Source organism: Rhopalosiphum padi, chromosome 2 (assembly GCF_020882245.1).
Source record: "Rhopalosiphum padi isolate XX-2018 chromosome 2, ASM2088224v1, whole genome shotgun sequence".
Taxonomy (NCBI): Eukaryota; Metazoa; Arthropoda; class Insecta; order Hemiptera; family Aphididae; genus Rhopalosiphum; species Rhopalosiphum padi.
This window is the reverse complement of record NC_083598.1, coordinates 24,080,498-24,104,492: the sequence shown is the minus strand read 5'-3', so window position 1 is coordinate 24,104,492 and position 23,995 is coordinate 24,080,498. Positions and strand designations below refer to the sequence as shown.

Genomic DNA, 23,995 nt, shown 5'->3' with positions numbered 1-23,995 from the left:
TTTTGCCTATATTTTCGATGTGAATGTGGATAATCCCTTTGGAGATTCAAGCATTTTTCATTGATGGAATTATTGTAGTAGATATTAATAAAAACCTATTATTATTAGTTTTAACTCGTGGAAAGCTATACACACATTAAAGTTTAAAACTCCCGATACTATTGTTTCCAAACAATGCTCGAAGGGATACTTCTATGAATTATTTATTTCACCGTGTCCTTAGAATTTAAATGGAAAATATGTGTTGGTAAAATTAAATTAAATTTGGTGAGAAATACTATTACTACTATTATTACTAATACTATTACTATTCATACATAGGATTTTCATATAATATATTTATACTTACAAGTCTAAAAGGGTCATTAAATTATCTTCCATAAACTATTATCCTACTGCATAGTTCAATAAAAAATTTATTTTACTTCAGTTGATTTGTTTGGAGACTTAGAGTATATTAAAGTCTCAACTACAACCATTTAAAACCAATATATTTTATCACTTTAAATTACCTCAAAATCATTAGTGGACACAAACACACAGCATACGAAATGATCATTGATATTAAATATTTTTGCGTCTTTGACTCCTTGTACCCGTCGATTTCCTCATCATCAGAATCGCTAACCGTTGATTGTACTTCATTCAAACGTGATGGTATTCCACTGCTTTAGAAAAAAAAAACATTTACATTAATACATGTTATTAGGTTGTACAGTTACCCTTAAAATTATATTTTATAGAATTATTAATTATTAGAAATTTATTTTCCTATGAAAAGACACGCATGTTTGTTAATTTTTATAATCATTCTATAAAATACATTTTAATATCAGATGACTACATCGAATTGTTTGGTTATTCATATTTTTCCTTTGTTATTAAAAATTCCCAAAAGAACTGGAATTGAGATCTATTTTTTTCTTCTGAAATTATAATGGAAGGTTTTATTAAAAATATTTAAGCCGTTGCTCAACTACGAATGAAAAAATTATCCAAAATGATAATTTAATGAATATTTTGATAGATATCGTCGAAAATTTTATTCTACCATCATCACTAGACATTTTTTGATGTAAATAATATTATAGTCATTGTAGATTTAAATACTTGGAATATTAAGAACATTAAAGACAGTTAGACATAAACCATAAACGGTTTAGTGCTATTTTAGCAGTAAAGTAAATAAAATCCTTAAATAATCTCATTTATCTAGTGTTTAAAGTGTTAACATAATTTAAAATGTATTTACCTGACAAATTATAATGTCTTAAAAACTTAATCGATTTACTTTCTCTTTGCATTTAGAAGAAAACTGTCGAACGCATAATGCTGAGGTATTTTAATCTAATTATTAATTTAAGAATTTTCAAAGATAAGATTAAAACTAAAAAGCCTATTCTTGAATATATACACAATAATATTATTTTATAAAAGGTAAAAATTATTAATACATTATATTAGTTGTTGGTTTTGAAGTTATAATTATTAAAACATTTATACTAATATTTAAGTTTAATTGTAAGATATTTGGTAAACTTAAAATTACTTCAAATCATGAAATCAGTTTGTTTATTAAATAAATAGATTGTTTAAATATAAATTTGATTTCAATTTGTTTGATAAAAAAAACGATTTCATAATCATCAAATTATGGAATTATACTATGTAACAGGACACATATTTAATCAACAATATTTATTAATAATTTAAAAATGTCATAAAAGTATATGTATCAACATCACTTACTCGATAGTGTCTGTTAATATTAAATTACTAATTATTATCATAAATATTATAATATTGCAATAAGTATATTATAATAGATATATTCAAGACACTAATTAAATCTCGAGAAATTCATTGTAATTTTTAAGAAATGTAGAATATGATTTATTAGTAAATTATTTAAAGATCTACATGTAAATATATATTTTTGTGTATATTTTTGTGTATATTTTTGTGTATATTTTAGAATTTATTTTTTGTATAATATTATATGCATAAGTTTTTGTTACTATACATTCGAAAATAAATAATATATTCTTACTATACCTTTATGTAAGTCAACGTAAATATTGTATGCATTTAATATTAAACATTTTAATAAAATCTAACTGCCATCACAACGAAAATATGACAGTTATTATAGTGAAAATAGTAATATTAGTTATACAAATTATTAATAAAAAAGCAAATTATTACGTATTGAATCACCTAATTAATGTAGTCCAATTTCAATAAATAATGATCATGGTTTAATATACGTTCAAAACGTATAGGAGACACAAACAATAATAGGTATGTGTATTGTCTAGTATGTCATAAGTATAAGGAATTTTCAAGTTTTCCAATTGAAATACTTAAGTAACAATTATTAAAAAGAAAAATTTAATCTCTGCTGTTCTATATTTTTATATTTCAAAAGTTCACATTTTCTAGTTACGCGCAATAATTTATGTCATGGATTTGGCCTTATAATTCCCAATATGCGTTGTCGTATTTTAAGTTAGCATATAATCATAAATATTTCTAAGGTATACTGAAGTTTTAAAACGAAAGTTTCCACTAATGTTACTCCCGTGTATTGAACCCGATTATTAAAATACTAAACACATAACTTTACAGGAAATCGAAAATTATCATCTAAGTTAAATACAAACTAGTGTTTTACAAAAAGTTGCCATGTTAAGAAAAAAAATAGTAACAACTACAAAGAAAACTGTTCAGATTTAAAAGTAAAAACTTCCTACTCTAAATCATAAAATGCTTTTAAATTCAAATAATAAAAACAACTTTTTTCACAATAGGTAATTGGGATGTTAACTAGTAAACACCATTAGTTCAAATTAAGCTCCTATTCCTCTTATATATTTTATAATACGTTTATAACCTAATTATTATTTTCCATATATCTATACAAATACGTATACAAATCGTAATTTGCATACTTTTATCGTTGTTTTGACCTAAATAATAAGAAAAAATATAATCGGATTGCGTAATGCAGAAAACTGTAGTTATTGTTTAAAATAAATGTTAGACTAGTATAGTATAGAATGACTAGATACCTACACATTACATCATACGTATAAACTTCGTATAAAATGTATAATATAATATGCTTCATAGGTATATTATCAACTGTCCGTTATATATCTATTCAATATCGTGTCCCAAAGGATAACGATTATTATATTATAGGTATTAACTATTGGATGAACGTTCCTTTTCACATTTACTCTATTGTAAACGGTCAATTGAGTAGGCGCTGCAGGTATATTGGCAATTTATATTATTTGCGATGAGCCGTGCACAATTATACCTACACTTGTTTTTATTATATTTAACCCATCAATAAACGGCAATAATAATATGCAGATCATCCATTTAAAACATAATTTCAACATAATGTCCGCAGGCATCGGTATGGTTTTCAAAGTGACGATAAATTATAGTATTTAATCCCACTCTTAATTTATTTATTCCCGAAAAAATTAAAATTTAACGAGAAAGTTCACCGGGTAAATTGAGCAATTTATTGGTATATAACGATAAGCCATGCACGGGTGATTAAAATAAATAACCCACTATAGTGAGCAACAAATATAGGTATAATGAGGTATATATAAGTTTATAACTTGTAAGCTTTTTGTTCCAAATTCAATTTGCATGCATCGAAGTACTCGGAAAAGAAAAATATTCTGCATAGGAATTTTAGATTAAAAATGGCTAGTTTAGATATCCATATTGTAATGACTATATTAAATTATACTTTATTATTATATACGCATAGTTATATCTCATTTACTAAATGTTATTTGTCAAGTCTCAACACGCATGATGACGAATAGTTATTTATATGATGCTCAGAAAAAAAAACAACCACTTGAAAGGATTTCTACAGGTGTAGAAACTTTGTCACCGAATCACATAAGGCGTACAACTTTGACAGCATCTTGCATTTAATTATTATTTTTATTTAATGCTGCAGGATAGTAGAATGAAATTAATAAGTGACATCGACACGTAAAAAAATGTGAATGGGATCCAGTGCTTTCATCAAAAGTTGTTCCAAAGTGCCATGCGATTATATTTATGAATTAATTAATTCAAAAATAATAAATTACATTTTTAACAATTTGTTTTGTTCACTGTTTAAAGTTAAAATAACAGTTATTATATTTTTTTCAAAAAAAAGGTTAAAAATTTACATGACAATATTCAAATTGTTCAACATTGTTCGTAAAAATCATATCAAATGGTAATTAAAATTATTGCAATGTTAATAAAAGCTATAATTCTTTATTTTATATTTATAACAACATAAATAACAATATTTAAGTTCGTAAAATTATGATTGGTATACAAAAGGAATGCTTTATATCCGAGAAAAACGTGACAAATATTGTTTATTACTTCCTTTTCATATTTAAATAAATTAAACTATGATCTCTACAATTCATCACTTTCAATAGTATACTAAATTAATTTATGGTATTCCAATTTAAATGTCTAATTTGAATTTATAATCACTTTGGATTTTATCAATGGGTAGGTTTTTTATGCTTGTGTAAATATTAAAAGAAATGTACCAATATGATTAAATTGACTTATTACTGTGCGACAAACAGATGGTAAATATTCCTAGAACAAAATTATTTGTTTTTACATTCACACAAATTTGAATCTAAATCTACTTTTAATTAGCGATTTAAATTGTTGAAGTATTCGATTCTATAATTAGATTGATCCTTAAAGTATTATAATTGGTTTTGCAAAAATAAACAAAGAATTTATTTTTGTAAATAATAAATATCATTATATATTATACCATTAGAGTATGAAGTATTTGTTTCAGTAAGCATCAGAATGCTTAGTAATTCAACTTCATAAAAAAAAATTGTGTGATACTATTTTTATTTTCTTCTTATAAATACCGGTTTTTACATACTATAATTACATATTTTTCATAAAGTAAAAACTCCATTAAGTCACTCACCAATATTTTTAGTTACTCAATATATTTTTGTATTCAATATTATTAATAAATTATCAATGTCTGTGTCTATGAATAAAACACAAATAATATTATTTACAGAAGAGTTTAGACGTGATCATTTTTTGACACTTTTCACATCATAATTCATAATAACTAGAATAAAAACATTAGATTATATTATACATTGTATACGTAATTAATAAAAAATTAAAAGTACTTATAACTACACAAACTTATAACAACAATTGGATAGATTAAACTTGCAACCAAATTATGTTTTTTAAATTTTTTTATCTGAGTTAGTAGTAGTTATTATTATTATTTAAAATTAATTAATTAAAATAAGGTATTTAGATAAACAAAAAATTAAATATACGAGAACAGTTTATGTTTCGTAAAGAGTGAAAAATATATATTTAAAAAAAAAACGCAGAACAGGTGTTAGTTTAAAATACATAAATATTATAAATCCAACTACATTTATATTAAATTCAATTTTTTTTACAAATTACTTTACACGTATTATAATCTTAGTGATATATACATAATCTATATAGATTTAGGTATTATGTATCCAATTTATCCAAACATAAATATTTAATCAATAATTGTATAAAAAATTTAGTGTTTTAGTGATCATTCGATCATCTTATAGCTTAAAACATATTAAAGGTGTTTTTTGATATACATGACAAATACTACACTCCACAAAGATTTAAAATATCTTAGAATTAACGAACTTGAAAAAATCATTATAAAAGATTCCACTCAAAATTAAAAACTGCGCAAACTTTGTAATAAACAAAATGTCTTTTCTCATATTACCACAAAGTATCTACTGCCGATTAAAAATAAATTGGCTCACATACTTATTATAGAAAAAGTTTAGTGAACTAATAATTTCGAGGTTATATTACCAAATGGTCTCTTCTTCAAGTGTTTTATTTTATTGAACTTGTTCATTATAAATGTTGCTCAATTTTTGTGTTAAAACATAATATCGTAATATATTTCAAATAAATAATAAAAACAAGCATAATAAGCGTTTGGAATAAGTTTATACTTGACTGATTCCTACAGCCAACTAATTTGTAATATATATGTTCCATCGCATATATCATACATTTTCTTTGTGGTGTAGAATATATAATGTATAATATATTATGAACATGATCATAATAAAATAATAAGAACTTGTAGATCTCGTTGATACGTTTGACACTAAGCCAAGTGTAAAACCAAATAAAGGGTTCTTAAAAACCTAATAAAAATATGTTTATTCATATAATTTCAACCTCTGCCAATTTGATGTCGATTTCTTTTTTTTATTATTTTTCTAGTTCAAAAAAATTGTAAAATAAATATTATGCACGATAAATTAGAAAGCTAATGTTTGTAAATATTAAATACGTATATACGAGTATAATGATCATAAAATCCATGAAATTAACTTGGACAAAAATTATGAGACTGAATTATTCTTACCAAGTGATAATTCATGTATGTAGACGTAAACGATGTTTAAGTTAAAATTTCAAGTCTAAGCCAGCTAAAGCGATAATTTAATTATACAAGTGATTTTATTAACAAAAAAAAATTATATTTTCATGACAAGTAAATAAAAATAAATAATATATGTGTCACGTCCCAGTCTTATTAGACACCAATTTTACAGTTTTTTAATGTATTATTTAATATTTATGAAAAAAAAAACCATTAGTGGAGAAATATCATGTATAAAAAAGACTACGTAATAAAGTTGTGCTTTTAAAACTTGAAGCAAATAAACACTCTAATTACCATCAAGTAAGTACAAACTACAGGAAGTCGGGAAAACAGTTATTGAGATTCAAATGTATTTCCAGTAAATATTTAAAATTTATTAAACTGTACTATGAGACTTTTTTTTATTAAACTAATAAAAAAATAATTACAGTTTATAAACATTGTAAATTTTATTTAATCATATTCATATAATAAATTCTTGTATTCCAAACATAAATAATTATTTAAATGACAGACTTAGTATTTTTATTACCAAAAAATTTTAGAAAAATAAAAAAAAATATGGTCTTGGTAAAATAAAAATAAAAATTTAATATGGAAAAGTTATATTAAGTAATATAATTAATAACTATGAAGTTAACTTAATCTAATCCAATTATCGCGTGTATAAAACTGTTATTTTTATGTTGTTTTAAATAAGAATAGAGAATATACATTTAAAAACAAAATACTAAGTACCTAGTAAAATAGTAGTTATTTGCTGGTATATTTCACAGATCAAAATAGTATATTATTTTTTAAAGGTCAAGATCCTAGAATTTTTCAACTAATATTTAAAAAAGCAACTGACAATGGTTTTTTTCCCTTAGTGATTTAGGTATGTTTTTTTTAATTTTTCCGTAGGCTTAAGTAGGAATTGTCGCGTCTAGTAATTAAAACGTAACAGGATGACAATGAAAAAAAACTACACCAGGGGGTTCTCGGCCACCGCTGACGAAAAATCGTTCTACCATAGTCCAAAAAGGTTTGTACAATGTATGTATTTAGAGATTATAAAGCGCAGAAGGCGGTCAACGAAGCTCATACAGTTTTTACTTGTGCATGATGTACCATTAGTGGAGGACTATGAAATGAAAGAATTTCGGTTCATTTGAAGTAGATAATTAATGTTTTTTTTTTCATTATATCCATTTTTAATTAAATTGTTTGAACCAACAAATATTTTATTTAAATTCCAAAATTCAAATAAAGACATTAATCTGTTTAACATCTAAGTACTTAGAGTTTTAAATCAAGTATATTTAATTTGCATTTTAGATTCTGAGTGGACAGACGGAGAGTGCATGTATTTTATATTATTGTTTACATTATCTATAGGAGCAGTAAAAATGCTTCAATCTTCGACTTTGAGAGCATTTTCTGTTAATAAATTGGGTTTAATTTCCACTTTAAAAATAGTACTTAATATAATACTAAAATAATCGGAAATAAAAAAAGGGAATAAATGAATAAATAATAATTATACACAAAAATAAGTTATTGGTACAAGTGATTTTGGTTTTTTATTGTAATTTAAAAATGATTTATTGGGCAGATTCGAATTTTTTACCTAATACTTATATTAGCGTTTTCAAGACATGGTATAATTTTCATGATGTATCTTATACTACATTTTATAAGCAATTTAACCCCAACAATTTTTTTAGTTTTCTTGTAATTTTATATACAATATATTTTGTTTGAGAATAAAAAGCTAGAAAATTATTTTTTTAATTTAAGTCTTATAAACTTTTAATAGTTAAGGCTTGAAAATTTAACTCAAGGTTTTACATAAATTTTTCTTACAGAAACTTAAAAATAACAATTATATGCACAATTTTTATTTTTCGATATTTAATAACTTGACAATTTTGATAAAATTGAATATTTAACTGAATAATAATTATTTTAATTATTTTGTAGTAATTCAATAAATAATACTTATAGGGACTTACTCATTTTTGCCTCTACGCACATTATGTTTACTGTATCAATGAAAATTTTAAAATATTACGATTTATTTTAAGTACTTAAGACATTATTAGTAGATCCTACAAATCTATTTAGGTACATCATTTTTTGTAAATTGACTTATAACAACATATTATACTTATTACAATTACCGATACTACTGACTTGGTACAATAATTTGAAGAAAAAAATATCAGCGTTCTATCTTTAGAAAGAATAACTATAAGAAAGATATGTAAAGCGTAAATTCAAAATTATTCAAAATTTTCGAACGTTCTAGTGAGTAACTTTGATTCTTTAATAAATTCAAATATTTAACAGTATTATAATTTAATTTAATCCTACGAATTTCATTAAGTCTAGGGTAAATGAGTATCATTTTTTAAACAAAAAATAAACTATTTACAAGAATATATTTTGCATTTTACATTACTTTTATCGCTCTAACGAATGAAGTGAATAATAATTTACAATATATTATATTGACCAAATTTTATTAAAAATTAAACCAGATGGGTAATTCATAACTCATTAATTCACGAGTTATCAATTATTAAAACCTACCCATGAACTAAAAAAAAAGGTTAAGTTTATTAAGTTATCATAGAAAAATATATTTAGTAGTTATTAGGATTGCATAAATTACACAAATTTATTTAGTTTATTAATTAAGAAACATTTCACTTGATTCAAGTCTTAAAATCTGAATTTTAGAATACTCACTAATGTTTAAATTATTCTTACGTACTATTTACAATCCAATAGGATTATTTAAATAAACGTAAGCATAAAACATTTATTTCATAAATAACGCATAAATTGTGTACGTGTGTGCAATGTTTATGAAAATTTTGTAGTTTCAGATATGAGATGTTTTTATATATTTAGTGATGTTAAAACAAATGTTTCATTAAATATCAGTGCCAGCTTAACAGTATTGAATCAAGAACTTTTTATTAATTTTTTTATAATTTTATATTTCGAGGTTCCATTTTTATTATTTTTTAGACTATAATATTAAATAATTTGTTTTTCATTAATTTAAAATCAATTTTTATCAATTAAAATCTGTTGTTTTTATAAATTATGTATGAATTTTTTTTTTTTTGAATACTTACAATATTTTTCTGAAAGCATTAAAAATAAGTATAAAATTAATTAAGTATACCTAGCTATCTAGTGGATATAAAACCCACAACTTGTTTCGCTCACCTGGATGTAGGAGTGTATTTTTATTTAAGTTACATTTTGAATTAACATCATATCGTCAAATTCATTTACGATTTTGTGAAATGTACATTTGTTTAGATGTGTTCAATATTTAGGGAATTCACTGGGCATAACAAATTATCTCTCTCGAAAGTTTAGAGTGCCAAATGGACTCATTTTTTATGTTGATATATATCTGGCTCTTTTCTACTACTAAAAAAAGTGTTTCTTACGAATGCTTCGTCCAGAATTTAAAACAAATGAGACGATTTAAAAGCTAGTTAGTACACATGTTATGTGCACGTAAAAGAGATGAACATAGAGTGCTTAGTTGAATTCTATGACCTGTTGAACTTAAAAAAATACCTTTCTCGAAAGGCTTTGACCTCAAATTATTTCTATGGATACTCGATGTTACAAAAAGAGAATAAAAATATAATTTTGTTATTCAAAACTGTTGTTATTTGTGTTAAATTGTGTGAACAGTATATGTATATACTGTATATTGCAACAATAAACATGATAAAAACAACGAATAGTGGGTAGTGGCTATTACCCAAATTGTATGAGAATATTTCAAGAGGAACAATTTATTATTATTAAAACTATCACATAACATGCAAATAAACGCTATCGCGTGTTTTTTAAGCACCTAAACGAACAATGTATCCTTCATGGGCGAAAAAATATGAAAGCTTTGAACATACATTTAAATATGTAATTTTATCTTTCTATGTAAAAATGATATAAAAAAATAGATTTTTTATTGTTATAAAAATAAATATATGACGTAAAAACGTGTCATGTTCTTTTGTCGAGATTGGGTTTAAATTAAATCAATTACTCAGTTTTCAATAATTAATTATACAGGTTGTTTTTCATTAATTCTACTTGAGACTTATAACCATGTATTTATATGTTTTTCAATTTAGGATTTTTGAGGGAATTACTGGTGTTACTATGTGTAAGCTCCACATTCATTTGAGTTTTGAAAGCCTTCCCTTTGTGAAAGTAAAGACTGTTCAATTAGCACTAATTGCCCAACCCGGAACGTTACATTGCTAGTTACTATATAATAGAAATCCACATTATTACCTATCAGATTAAAACGAAACAGGTGCTGGCTCGACCTAGACAGCAGGCTCTATCGATATCAGAAAAATCGTAGTATCATACGATCACAAAAAAACTTTTTTTTTTTATTATCTATTTCAATACGCTAATACGTGTAACTATGCATATTTTGCATTAAAAATCAGTTACTTACAACTTATAATACTATTCATTGAAATTCATTATTTGAAATATCAATGCGTATCTATGGTATGTAACTGCATGCAGTTGCAGTCTTATATTATGTTGAAAAGGTATTTATTTAATATATTATAGAAACTAAATCACTTATTAGTTATTGAAAATCATTTTTTAATTTAAACTAATTTATTCAATTTAAATGAAAGAAAAGCTAGATGGAAATGATCAAGTTTTTATTTGCCTCTTTTTTTTCACTAAACTATTCAAGTTTTTGTATAGACCAGATTTTTTATTCAATTTTAGTATGGAGGTGTTGTATTTTCTAACAAAAATTTACAAAAACACGGTCTGACTAGTAAAATAATAAATAGTTGTGGATTTTCTTTCAAACATTTTTTCCATAGAGGAAATTGAATATTCAAAATAGTAGTTTTGCTTATCGAACTCTTGTATTTCCCGTGGAAAAAAATATAATCAAACTATCCCAAATTCCTGAAGCGTATTGTGATAATAGGAATACACATTTGAATTATTAGTTATAACGAACCTATTTTATATAATATTATGTAGGTACTCAACCGTGAAAATAGACCACAATATGCTTATAAAGGGACATTTCAGTGGTTTTGACACTAGCTATATACAGACTTCAATATTTAATAACTATACGGTACCTACAATAATAATTAATATTATTTCACCGCATCAAAATACTGCCAACAATATAATTTGATAAAAATATTTAATGCTTTTTTTAATGATAATTTAACAAGGACATTATAATATCTCAACAATTATCAAGAACATATCATTTACAATCAAACACATATATTAGTAAAGCTCACATTATTGAATTTGGAGGCCAAATTGAAGTATACAATTTATCGTATGCATAATTATACTTACATCATTAGCTGAAAGAGCGTAACTGAGTTCTTTGGAGACAAATTTTAAGGCCTATTATGTTATAATTAAAACAACGTTATAGAAATTCTTTTTATAAATTATCAAAACATTTATATAGCAATTAAATTGTCTTTTGTCTATTATTTTAAATACGTATTGTATAAATTAATATTTTTATTTATTAAAAAGTTCGACTTAATTTTAAAATGTTATATAAAAAAATCACTTAATTAGTATCAAGAAAAAATGCTTAAATAATATATCTCTTTACTTTTATTGATACATATTTAATTTTTATTATTTAAAAATATTATCATGCTCTTAAAGATTCTATCAATAGATAGCCTCCCTCTTTACTAAAATCAAGTGATTGGTTTTGTAATCATCACATCAATTGCTTATTGTACACAAACTTTGAAAATATTAAAAAAAAATATTTTTATTTAAAGATTATTGAAATTTTCTAGTTTTAAGAATTTGTATGTTTACAGCACTTTTCAACAAAGAGATTTTTTATGTTCAATCAGGAATATTCCTCACAAAGCCTTTTTTTCCGTGTAATACAAAATCGTAATGATTCTAAAAAACAAATAATGTATGTTCAATGCATAGGCGCAACTAGGGAGGGGGGCTTGGATGGTAAATTTAGTTTTGTCTGTAGCCCACCCAGTTTTATATATAATCAATACTAGTGGTGTAGGGGCAAAGCCCCAACGGGTTTCTGATATCAATTTAGCCTACCCAGAAATAGAGCTCTAGTTGCGCCTATGGTTCAATGTTCCCATTGAACAGGGAGATTTTTAAAATTTTAAAGTTCAAAAGTGTATATTTTAAGAGTTTATAAGTTTATTATGGTGTTTTAAAATCGCTATGATTTTGTGTTACACGGAAAAAAATGGCTTATATAAGGGGGTTATTCCCGTTTAAATTAAAAAAATCCCTCTGCTGAAAAGTGCTATGAATATACAAATACATCCTACTTTCTAAATACGAGCATCTAATTGTAATAATATTTTTGAAAATTAAAAATTCAATGATATTATGTTGTAATTAAAATATATTTCTATTATCGTATTAGTTAGTGTAACTAATAATAATTATTAATAATTCTGAGCCTACTAATGAATGTATTGATTTTATAATAATGTGTTGGGGATGGTTTTGGATATAAAATTGGTTCTAGTTTCTACTTCAGAGAGACCGAACTAAAAAATGACCAACACTTATTTTTTTAATCAGAATAAACAAACAACAAATTTAGAAAAACGTGAATTTTTACTCAAATCCAATTGTTGACAAAATCGATTTTGTTTTTTTTTCGAAAACGGATTAATCTAGATACTTGAAATTTACACCAAAGTTTATATTATCATTTTCATTATACCTTATAATTTTTAAAATTGTTTAACTGTTTTTGAGTTATTTATAAGGCATAAGAAATTAAAAAAAATTATTCGTGGGAACTTAAACTTTTGTGTATTTTGTATTATTATGAATTTTATTATCGCAATATATTTTTTGATTTATTTTAAATATTATTTATTTATAGATACTAAACATCTATTTTTACTGTTTTATAATACTTACATAAATTAAATTAATATATAATATAGTATAAATATAATATACAATTAAAATAATTAAATAATAATAATATAATAAATACAATATTTTCAGAAAAATTATATCGTCCTATAATAATACTAAAAGTAAAATAAATTGTGATAAAGGTTCATAGAGTGATATACTGTTTCGGCTCAGATTCGTTGTTAATATACAATGGTATATCGTTGAATTCAAATTTAACACACCTATTGTGACCCACTCGACACCTAATATATATTTGAGCGGTACCTACTTACCTACCTTTTCTTATAGTTGTAATTTGAATTTGATCTCATGAACTTTAGAATACTTATAACGATATATTAATGAATTTATTATGATTTATTTTTGTAAATAAAATACTAAAATACAATTATAAAAATTTAAATTGATTTTTATAATTCTCGTATATTAAACCAATCAAAATCAATTTCTAATTTATCAGTACTACTCTCTAGCTTTTAAATTTTTTTTCACCTGACTCTAAAATCAGCATTTTTATTTCTTTTTAATTATTCCAAAATCTATATTATAATACTGTGAATGTTTATTGTAGATTAAAATTAATTAGTTAGTGAATTTAACAAAAATCGTTTTATTATGGTAAGTCGGTAAATGTCGTATTAATTTTTTTTTTTTTTTAATAAACACTTTAAAAAAGTTTAAATTACGTGTTTATGCGAAACGATTATACTTTATCTTAAAATTAATTAACTTAATCGATTGTTATCGTCGTGGTTTAAGGAAATCCAAATTTAAGCGTATACAATCCATGACCCTATTATCCTCTCGAGTAACGTGGAACCCTGTGCATATTTGTGTTTACCATAATATTGTATCATTAAAAACTATAATCTTCAGTAAGATTATATTATTTTTTTCAGTGTGACTATCTGAATAAAAATAAAACATAAAATATGTAATAATATATACAACTTTCAAATCTTTGTCCCTGGGAGCAGTTTTAATAAGATTTAATACGTATAGTAATTATACTATTCCTCCTTCCTTTATTTTTCGTTGTACAAGAGAAGGTATATAATGTTTCTGAGCGATAACGACGATGCGATTTGAAATGTATATGATATTGTCGACATATGTTATGATTATAACTATATAACTTTAAAAAGTCGACCATCAATCAAATGTTGTGTATTTTAAACTATAATCGTATTTTTAATACAATTTAAGTACCTTTATAGGCAAGAGTTTTAAACATGTAGTACTATTACGATTAAAAAAATTGTCTTCGATTTATGTAAACTTTGAACTTAAATATGCATTTTTATTTAATAATATAACCACCTTGAATAAATATTTTTTTATTATAATGTTTATAGCAACTTTTTGCAAAATACAATTTTTGGAGAGTGGCGAGGGGGTGGGATACAGAAACATTTATATATATTATAATGTGATAAACAACAAAGTAGATTCCAGAAAAGTAAAAGCAGAAGCACGAACGATATAGAAAATGGTAGGATCAATAGGAACACACAATAAAAAAAAAGAAAGGCACACATCCTTGTGGAGAATAATGAAAATGGTTGAACAAGACATATGTAGAGGTGTCATTCCATGTCACACAGGCTCTGTTTAATAAATACAGTTGTTTCTTCTCATACTTGCACAAATTTGAGAAGATAGCGTTCTTAGCCTGCCAGTTCTGTGAGGACAGGAATAACGATGTCCAACACGTCATCATCTGCAATGTGGCGTATGGCGCATTCAGAGGCGTAAAGTAGACGCAATAATTAGATCGACTCTTGAGCAAAGCAATATGTCAGACCTTATGATTTCTTTAATAAACAATTAGAATAGCATTAGCCAATTGATACAGAACATATTATCTTAGAGACAGAAATAAAAGGAATGGGAGCCCCGTGAGGTAGAACAGGCATAAAGAAACACAAAAATTAATTAAGTTACTTTCTGTAGGTCAAAGGCGAAAGGGGGGAGAATAGAACCACTTATATTATAATACAATGTTAATGATAATAATAATAATAAATTGTAAATTTAATATTAATTAAATGTGAATGTTGTCTTCAATAAATGAATGGTCTGAGGGATAAAATTATAAACGTAAGTAGGTACTACCTCCAAATTTCAATTTCAAATGTAAATACAATATGTATGTATCAAATACAGTGAAAATATTTTTTTTTCAAATCATAAATAAAATCTTAAGACCATTCTCTAAAATGTGCTTATTGCTATATACTTTTCTAGTTATTGAGATTGCTCAGTATTCATTAGACCGTGCTCAAGGAAAATACCACTTTTCAACATCAACAGGAATTGTCAAAAACCGCCACTTTTAAAACCACAATACCTAATATAAACACAAACAATCATCAACTCTCATACGCCGAAACCATTCAAAAGTCAAAACAAACATCAGCAACAAAAAAATAACTTGCAACGATTCTTACGTTACAGACCTAACCACTCATCTTATATCCCATATATAAATTACCCTAAAGTCTTTTCATTATGCTTTTAACAAAATTCAACAATAAATTAATATCACATAACAACAAAAATCCATAATTATCATTAGTTATACCTTCAAAAACATTCCTAATAATCCAAAAAAAGGCTCTAAAAGCTGGATCATAATCCTGCAGAAACCGTCTTTCAAATCAAAATTCACATTAACGTGTTTCCTTACTAAACAAAGTGTAAATATTTATATAATGTAACATAAACTAAATGTTATTCTTATTGCGATTTTTTATATACAGTAAACGCCGCTTATAAGACTCACGGATATAAGATTATTCAGTCGCTTATTAGACTCAAAACCTTCTGGAACGGTCCGGATGTATCCAAATACATTATAAAAAAATTCGGTTGAGACTCACCACTTCGCTTATAAAACTAAAATTTCGTAAAAAATAAACATTTTTGGTTAAAATTTAGAAATAAATTGGTTTTAAAAAATTACATATTTTTGGGGGTTATTTCTGGTTTCAATTCATGCTTTTTGATGTAGTATGTATGCACAACAAATTTTATCGCATTTCACATTTTTCGCAATTATTGTTATTGTAATATGAGTACGAGAAACATATTTTCGAAATATTAATACTCAAAACAAACCAAAATTACAAATTTTTTCCATAAATAATAAATATATCATACATATTTTATAATTTTTTATTAATATGAAATCATTTTTATAATATGTATATTATGTATTATAATTTTAATTTTTTTATCAGAATTTTTAAATTTATTCAATAATAAATATGTAATATGTAATATTATATGTATTAAAGCAAAATATATAGTAAAATAAAATTCATAAATATGCAATTAAATTGTTTTTTTCCCACTTCGCCTATAAGATTCATTCGAAGCGGCGTCCATTGTATATTGTAAAACTCTACAAATAAAAAAAAGTATTTATATGCATTTTTAAAATTTTTTTTTAATTATTTGTTTTTATTGAAATTTATTAGTGTATTTTAATTTAGAACCGTTTTTATAATGTTTGATGTTCATGTTCCTATTAATTATTAATTGTACAAAGTATAATATAAACTACATAATGTTCACTAACTTATGGATATTGAAGTTACAATTATAAAAAAATATAATTTAGTCTTAAACCTTTATTCAATGTTAAAATAATATTTAATAATACTGTAATAACCAATAATCAATAAATTTTAATAATAATATTATACAATTTTTAGTTAAGTTTAGTATAGTTTAAATTATTAAAATCGCAGTTTACTATAGCAATTTCATATTATATTTGTTATAAACAATCGGAGCACAGGAAAATCTATAAATGAATTATAGAGCTGAAAAGACAGAACATAATTTAAAATTATTTTAAAAACCCCAATATATAATAAATAATAAAGCCCAAATAAAATAATAATTAGCATAAGGTACAAAGGAACTTTAAGAAATGAAAATATTTGCAACAATTATATATGTATATATATATATCAGATGTTTACTTCTCACTGTGTTAATTCTCATTAAAACAAGTAATTAATATTTTCAAGGAATATATTCCAAGATAGAAAACTTTCCCTGGATGTGAAGTCACTAAGTTAGTATGATTTTATTCGTTACTCGTAAGAAAATAGTTGTTTACGGATTTCGTACAGCAAACGCTTTACAGGAACAATTATGTACAATTTTAAACTTTTCAATTTCATCATCGTTATAAATTATTAAAACTAATAAGATATAATAATATTATTTATGTTAAACAAATGAACAAGATATTGTCGACGTAAGACTCGTCTTATTAATCGGTTTTGAAACTCCTAAAACACTTAATATGCAATATTATGACAATGGTTTTATACAATAAATTATTGACATTTAATAAAAATGTGGAAATTAAGAATCGCTTACGGAGTACAATAAATTATTAACTGTCAAGCATCTCCTTGTTGAATACTAACAAATTGGAACTACTAGAAATGAAAACCATATCTCTCAAGATCAATTAATCATAAGAATAATACTGGAGAATGGTCATCTCACCGACAAACAACACAAACACAAACAAGCAAACAAGTCAAACAAATAAGTCCTTTAACTTATAAAATAAATTAAATGGTATTTAGATCGTTAATAGTAATATCATATAATATATCATATCCAGACCAACACTATCATCACTTTGTTTTAGATTCTGAGCAATGTGATAGATGTATTGATTTTACAAAGATGTGAGTTTTCTTGCTTCGTTGTTAAACTTCAAGTGTGGTATATAAGCTGGTAGTGCACTGAAATTAGTTGGTTATTTTGGGGGTCAAAAATTCACAATTATTTTTTTTAAATAATCGAGAAAAAAATTATAGAATTGGGCCTTTTACGTTAAGCCAGTTTTCTGAAAAATCGAAATTTTTTATTTATTGTGAGCAAGTGAAAAATAATTTATTTTGAGTTCAAAATGTATTGAAATTCTATATTGATTTTTCATTAAATATAATTTTATTTACAATCTATACAGGAACCTTAATAATTAAATGAGTTTACGATATATAGTAATACACATAGCTTGATAGTCGTATTAAGTTTCCATTCGGTTAGGTTTTCATCTGGTTATTGTTTGATTTTAGTTGAGCTTTTACGAGTGAATTCATCGGTTAGTTATATTTCTTTGTTTCGCATTTTTGGTAATCTATTATTTTCTTTTTAATGAATATTGGAAGGATAAGTCTTGTAGTGGTTTCGTTAACTGTTTTAGTTTCTATTTCCATGTCGTAATTTTATTAATTTAAGTAACAGATACATTAGGAGCAGAAAATTATGCGTGTGTTGTTGTTTTAATTATTTTCGTTAATAGTATTAATCCTCCTAAATGTAGGTGCTTGTGGCACGGTTTTGGCGAAACGAACACAGTACAATCGTAATCAAAGATTTTGTCTATATCTAAATCATTATTAAGGCTTTCCTTATTGATTATTGTATGGTGTTTAAGTATTTTGATTTATATTTTTAATCAGTGGAACTAATGGGTTTTGTTTATCGTGCGTTGAGCTCTGTTTCGAAGGGAACAACGACTTTCTGTTCATTATAGATATCGATGGTTGTGTTCGTGTATGTAATTTACAATTATTTAAAAAATATTGTTGCCGTATAGTAGTTGAATGCAATAAATGTCCTAAGGGCAGACATATTCACAAAAACATGTTAAGCTTAGGTTCCTAAGTATCAATATTATTAAAAAAAAATATTATTATTTTTAATTAACTTTTGTTTCTAAAATAGCTAGAAACTTAAAAAATCATGTAATGGCTGTATGATAACTTATGAGGCAAACTGAATAGAATATTTTAGAAAAATAACGATTTCATTGTTACTGTGATTCAAAAAAATATTTTTTATAGGAAGTATCTTGTTATTCCGTTTATTAATATTCACATAATTAATTTAATTTCTATGAAAAATTTATATTTTATATGATACTATTTAGATACTAAGTTGTATTGATTGATGTCTTAATTACTATTCACCAGTCATAATTTTCTATTCCGGCACCGACATTCTTAAGTTTATTAATTCACAATATTTAGTGTCTATAATAAATTGTATTATTATTGTAAACAATTTACAAACTAACATATTGCGTTACAATATTATTAAATCATGTAAGTCATCGGCCAATGTATAGTAAAAATAAACCAATTTCTGATGTTTGAACATGAATTGTTACAGGTTAATGTGAAGAATGTTTCGTTTATTCACGTGAAGTTGTTGATATCCAGTCTAAAAGTTCAAACACAAAAACAATTGTGAATTCTACTTGTTTGCTGCAGTAGCCCAAATAAAGGATGGTGCCGATTTAATCGAATAAAAGGTTTATTTTTATTAAGTTAATACAAACGGTGAAGTGAGGAAGGTTTAAAGCAAATAAAAGGACAACAATAGTATGTAATGGTTCGAAACGAAATTTTACAAATTACGCACACGACGAAATAATACTGTAGCATCTCAGTAAATGCGTAACTTATCGGGAAACCACATTTCGGACGATTCGTATTTATTAGGGTAGATTATGCGTAGTCATACGATAGTGACACTCGTGAAGTAAATTTTCGATGATTAAACTATATAGATAGGTCGGCACAGGCAATTACAACACATATTAGGGATATATTTATTTTTCGTCTTTTGTAGGAAATTACTGTTGTTGATTTAGACAATTTATAGACATATACGGAAGTGTTTGTTTTATTCTACTCCGGTCGATAGCTGAGAACACCAAAGATTAATAAAACAGTTCATTATTTAATAGAAATACAATACGATCGTGTATTGAATTTAATTTAGGTAAATAGTCTATAGGATATAATTTAATTTATTCGTTTTGAGGTACAAACAGTTTAAATTGTTATTATTTATATACAATAACTTATTTTTAATAGAAAACATTTTTTTCTAAATTTGTACTTTTTTTGTTGTTTAATAATCGTTTATTTTTTTATTAAAATACGAATATATACAAATTCAATTTTATTTATACATTAACGCATAGTAAAAATATTTGATCAAAGAATAGACAGTCTCGATTTAAAGGGCTCATCAGTGACTCTTTAATGTTGATTTACAACATTTACACGATTTCAAACAATGCTTAATGAGGTTACGACACCGTATTTAATCTACAACAAAGATTTATAGGGATTATGTTGAGAGATGGGTACATTTTTTATAAGCGGCTTGTGATGGCTGATAAGTTTCCGGCGCGGATCCAAGGGGGATCTAAGAGGCGATAGCCCCTCCCCCCTAGACACTGCAACACTGGTGAATTCTAGGATGTCTATTTTCAGCAGCCGATAAAATATGATAGCACATGATCATCGCCCCCCCCCTTAAATTTATTCTGGATCCACGCCTAATAAGTTCAGCATAAAATCTATAATAAAAAGTATTAGTTTTATCGCCAATTGTTTTTTGATTTGATATGGAGAGTACAACTTAAAAATTAAAGATAAACCATAAGCATTTTTTATAAATGAGATATTTTGAAATAATATAATTTTTTTGAAATTATAATTTTTATTCATATCTATTATTGTTTTGTATATTAATTAATAAGCCAATTATGAATTAAGTCGTTTTAAAATAATGTGTCCAACAATCATGTCACAACGATTTCTAAATAACCATTTACAAAATACAAATAATTATGAATAAAATAGAAATAAGCCTTTACAGCTTTTAGATACAGTGTATACTTTATTTATTAAAATAATGAATTTACTATATAATCTGATGGACGTAAAAACATAATATAATATTGTAAAATTAATAACTGCAGTTAAAATGTAGAGATTAATTTTTAATCTTTTTTTTTAATAAAAATATGTATTTTAAGTTATGTAATCATAAAATAATTTAATGATTAAAGGCGAATATACTACAAAGGTACCTCTATTCATCATGTAAGGACAAAATATTCATAGAAAATATTAAAAATAGAAATTGAACGAACTTTGATTCAATAGCACTGCTAATATTTAGTATCATCGTGTTGACAATTATTAATTTAAAAATTCCGTTATAAACTTAAAAATATTAAGCACTTAAAACTACATTTTAAATGTATATACAATAAGCTAAATGATAAATATATGCTTACACTTCTGTAAAGATGTTCATGAGCATAATTTTCTATACAATATTTAATTAATATTTACTATATTATCCTAATATTTAATAGTAATATAAAATAATAAGTGATGAAAATATATAATTTTATAATGTTTTTTTTTGTTGAATTTTACGATAAAAAAGTTATACATTTTTTAAACTGTTATAAAAGTATATCTTCTAAATAAAATGTCGTTGTGTATCTTAGCTTAACTGCAGGTTACGTAAAGCATACCGGATTGAACATTTTACATAGATATTATACGATGTGAATGCCATAAATAAAATTATTTAAATTTAAACTTTATTTATATTTTTATACGAAGTTCTGATATTATTATTTATTAAGGTTATAATGATGTTTGTTATCAAGTTATTTTAGAAACTGGGTTCATAAAATGAACTCTAAGTAAATGTTTGATTTAAGCGATTTTCTTTACAGGGTGAAAATTGTTGAAATTTAAATATAAGAATAGATATACGACCGTGTATTATTTGCATACAATGCAATGTATTTAATTTTATAATTAATAATAATAAACCCATAATAATAAGCCCATAATAAACTTTTAATAATGAATTAATTTAAATTTAAATTTTTGAAATTTTTAATTATATTTTAAGACCATTCTTTCAAATACTTAAATATTTTATACCATTTATGAAATATCCTGAAATGTAACAAACATATTTTTTTTTAAACGAGAACTATTTTTTTTTTTTTTATTGTAAATGTTTATAATGTTTAATGTTTGCATAATATGGTTTTTATGAAAATGTAAATGTCTAAATTAAAATTTTAAGGAGTATTTTTGAGATATAAAATGTTATGTACCTACTAAAAGATCATAATATAGTCCATAATGAATAATAATGATTGTATACATAAAAATAAAAATATTTAATATTTATTCTAGTTTATTTATATTATTAACCCAGACAATTTTTACAAATTATTATATGTTCATATAATAATACTAATTGAATATTGGCTAAATTATGTTAATTTACTATAAAACAAGCGTGTAAGTGGAAAATCCTACTCTTGAAGACGGTCAGTGAAGAAGGCGTCAGAGAAGAAAGAATACCAGGTCCATAATGTTTTGAAAGAACGAAATGTAACTCTATGGTGGTTTTGAAACACCCAGTAATATTGTAGTGATATCTTGAGAGAGTAAGATGTACCTATGTATATTATTACATATTTGAATAATAAAAAATGACGGAAATAATGCAAAAGTCGCTCCTACTGCAATACGGCATCGTCGGTTACGATATAAATAAGTAAAAGGTATTAAATTTTTCAAATTATCATCAAACCCCTTAAATCTTTTAAACTCGGCTCATATATATACAGTAAAAAAGGTAATTTTCATTTGAAAAAAAAAAATTGCACCACTACATAGGTGAATCATCAATCTTGAATCCCCGAAGTACCAGTAAGACGCATATTTTGCTCCCACCCTCAAAGTTGAATATTGAAGCATCTTTATTGCTGAAATAGATGACTGTATACAAGAAAAGATACAAGAAAACACGTAATTGTAAAACCAATATAGTCATCACTTGACCAAGAGTCTAAAATGACGTGAGTTTATTTGGGCGACGTTCGGTAAAGCTTTTGTGAAAAGAAAAGACTCGTTATTAAAAGGACTGCATCATACTATTATATTATCATAGATGAAATAATAATTATTACATTTTAAATAATTAATTTATGTACATACATTATAGAGATTCTGAATATTTGAAAATGATGTATTTTATTTAGATGAAACGTCATCTTGTAGGTATGCATACAACTACCTGCCATTAAAATTCACATCTAATATACTAATATACATATTGAATCCTTGTGTTTAACATATTGATTGTTAAATATGAATTAATAAATTTAAATTTAAAAAATAATATTGTCCAAAGTCTGGAATAGTTAATTAAGTTACAGAGAGTCATAATTTATTTATTATAAATCTTTAAATTATTTAAGATTATTTTGGATCATAGTGTCACATAAAACTGTACTAAGTATATTTAAAAATGTCAAAAATCAAAATTTATCTAAATTCATTGTTTAAGAAATTAATGGGAGTGATACTTGGTGAATCACTCTGTGACTTGTGTAGTGTATGTATGATATATCATAATGTGCATAATGATTTTAAAAACATCTATTTATAGTATCGTACAGATATGATTAATAATTCGACTAACTACGATTTTTTGTACATATAAGCTATAATTAATTTATAAGTTTGTATACATTTTTATGAAAATCATATATAATATTTACAACAATAATTACTGCTATATTAGACTAATATTATATTGAAATTTAAAATTTAGATTCTTCTTTTTAAATTTATCAGA

The 23,995-nt window shown here is 24.6% G+C and overlaps 1 protein-coding gene across 1 annotated transcript in view; it reads right to left on the bottom strand.

Annotated features, from left to right (window-relative positions):
* Window positions 1-23,995, bottom strand: part of LOC132920739 (prolactin-releasing peptide receptor) — a 99,168-nt gene that overhangs the window by 4,395 nt on the left and 70,778 nt on the right. Inside the window, exon 6 of the mRNA XM_060983380.1 lies at window positions 513-668. Coding sequence (XP_060839363.1) covers window positions 513-668 — 156 coding nt within the window. The remainder of the gene's footprint in view (window positions 1-512; window positions 669-23,995) is intronic.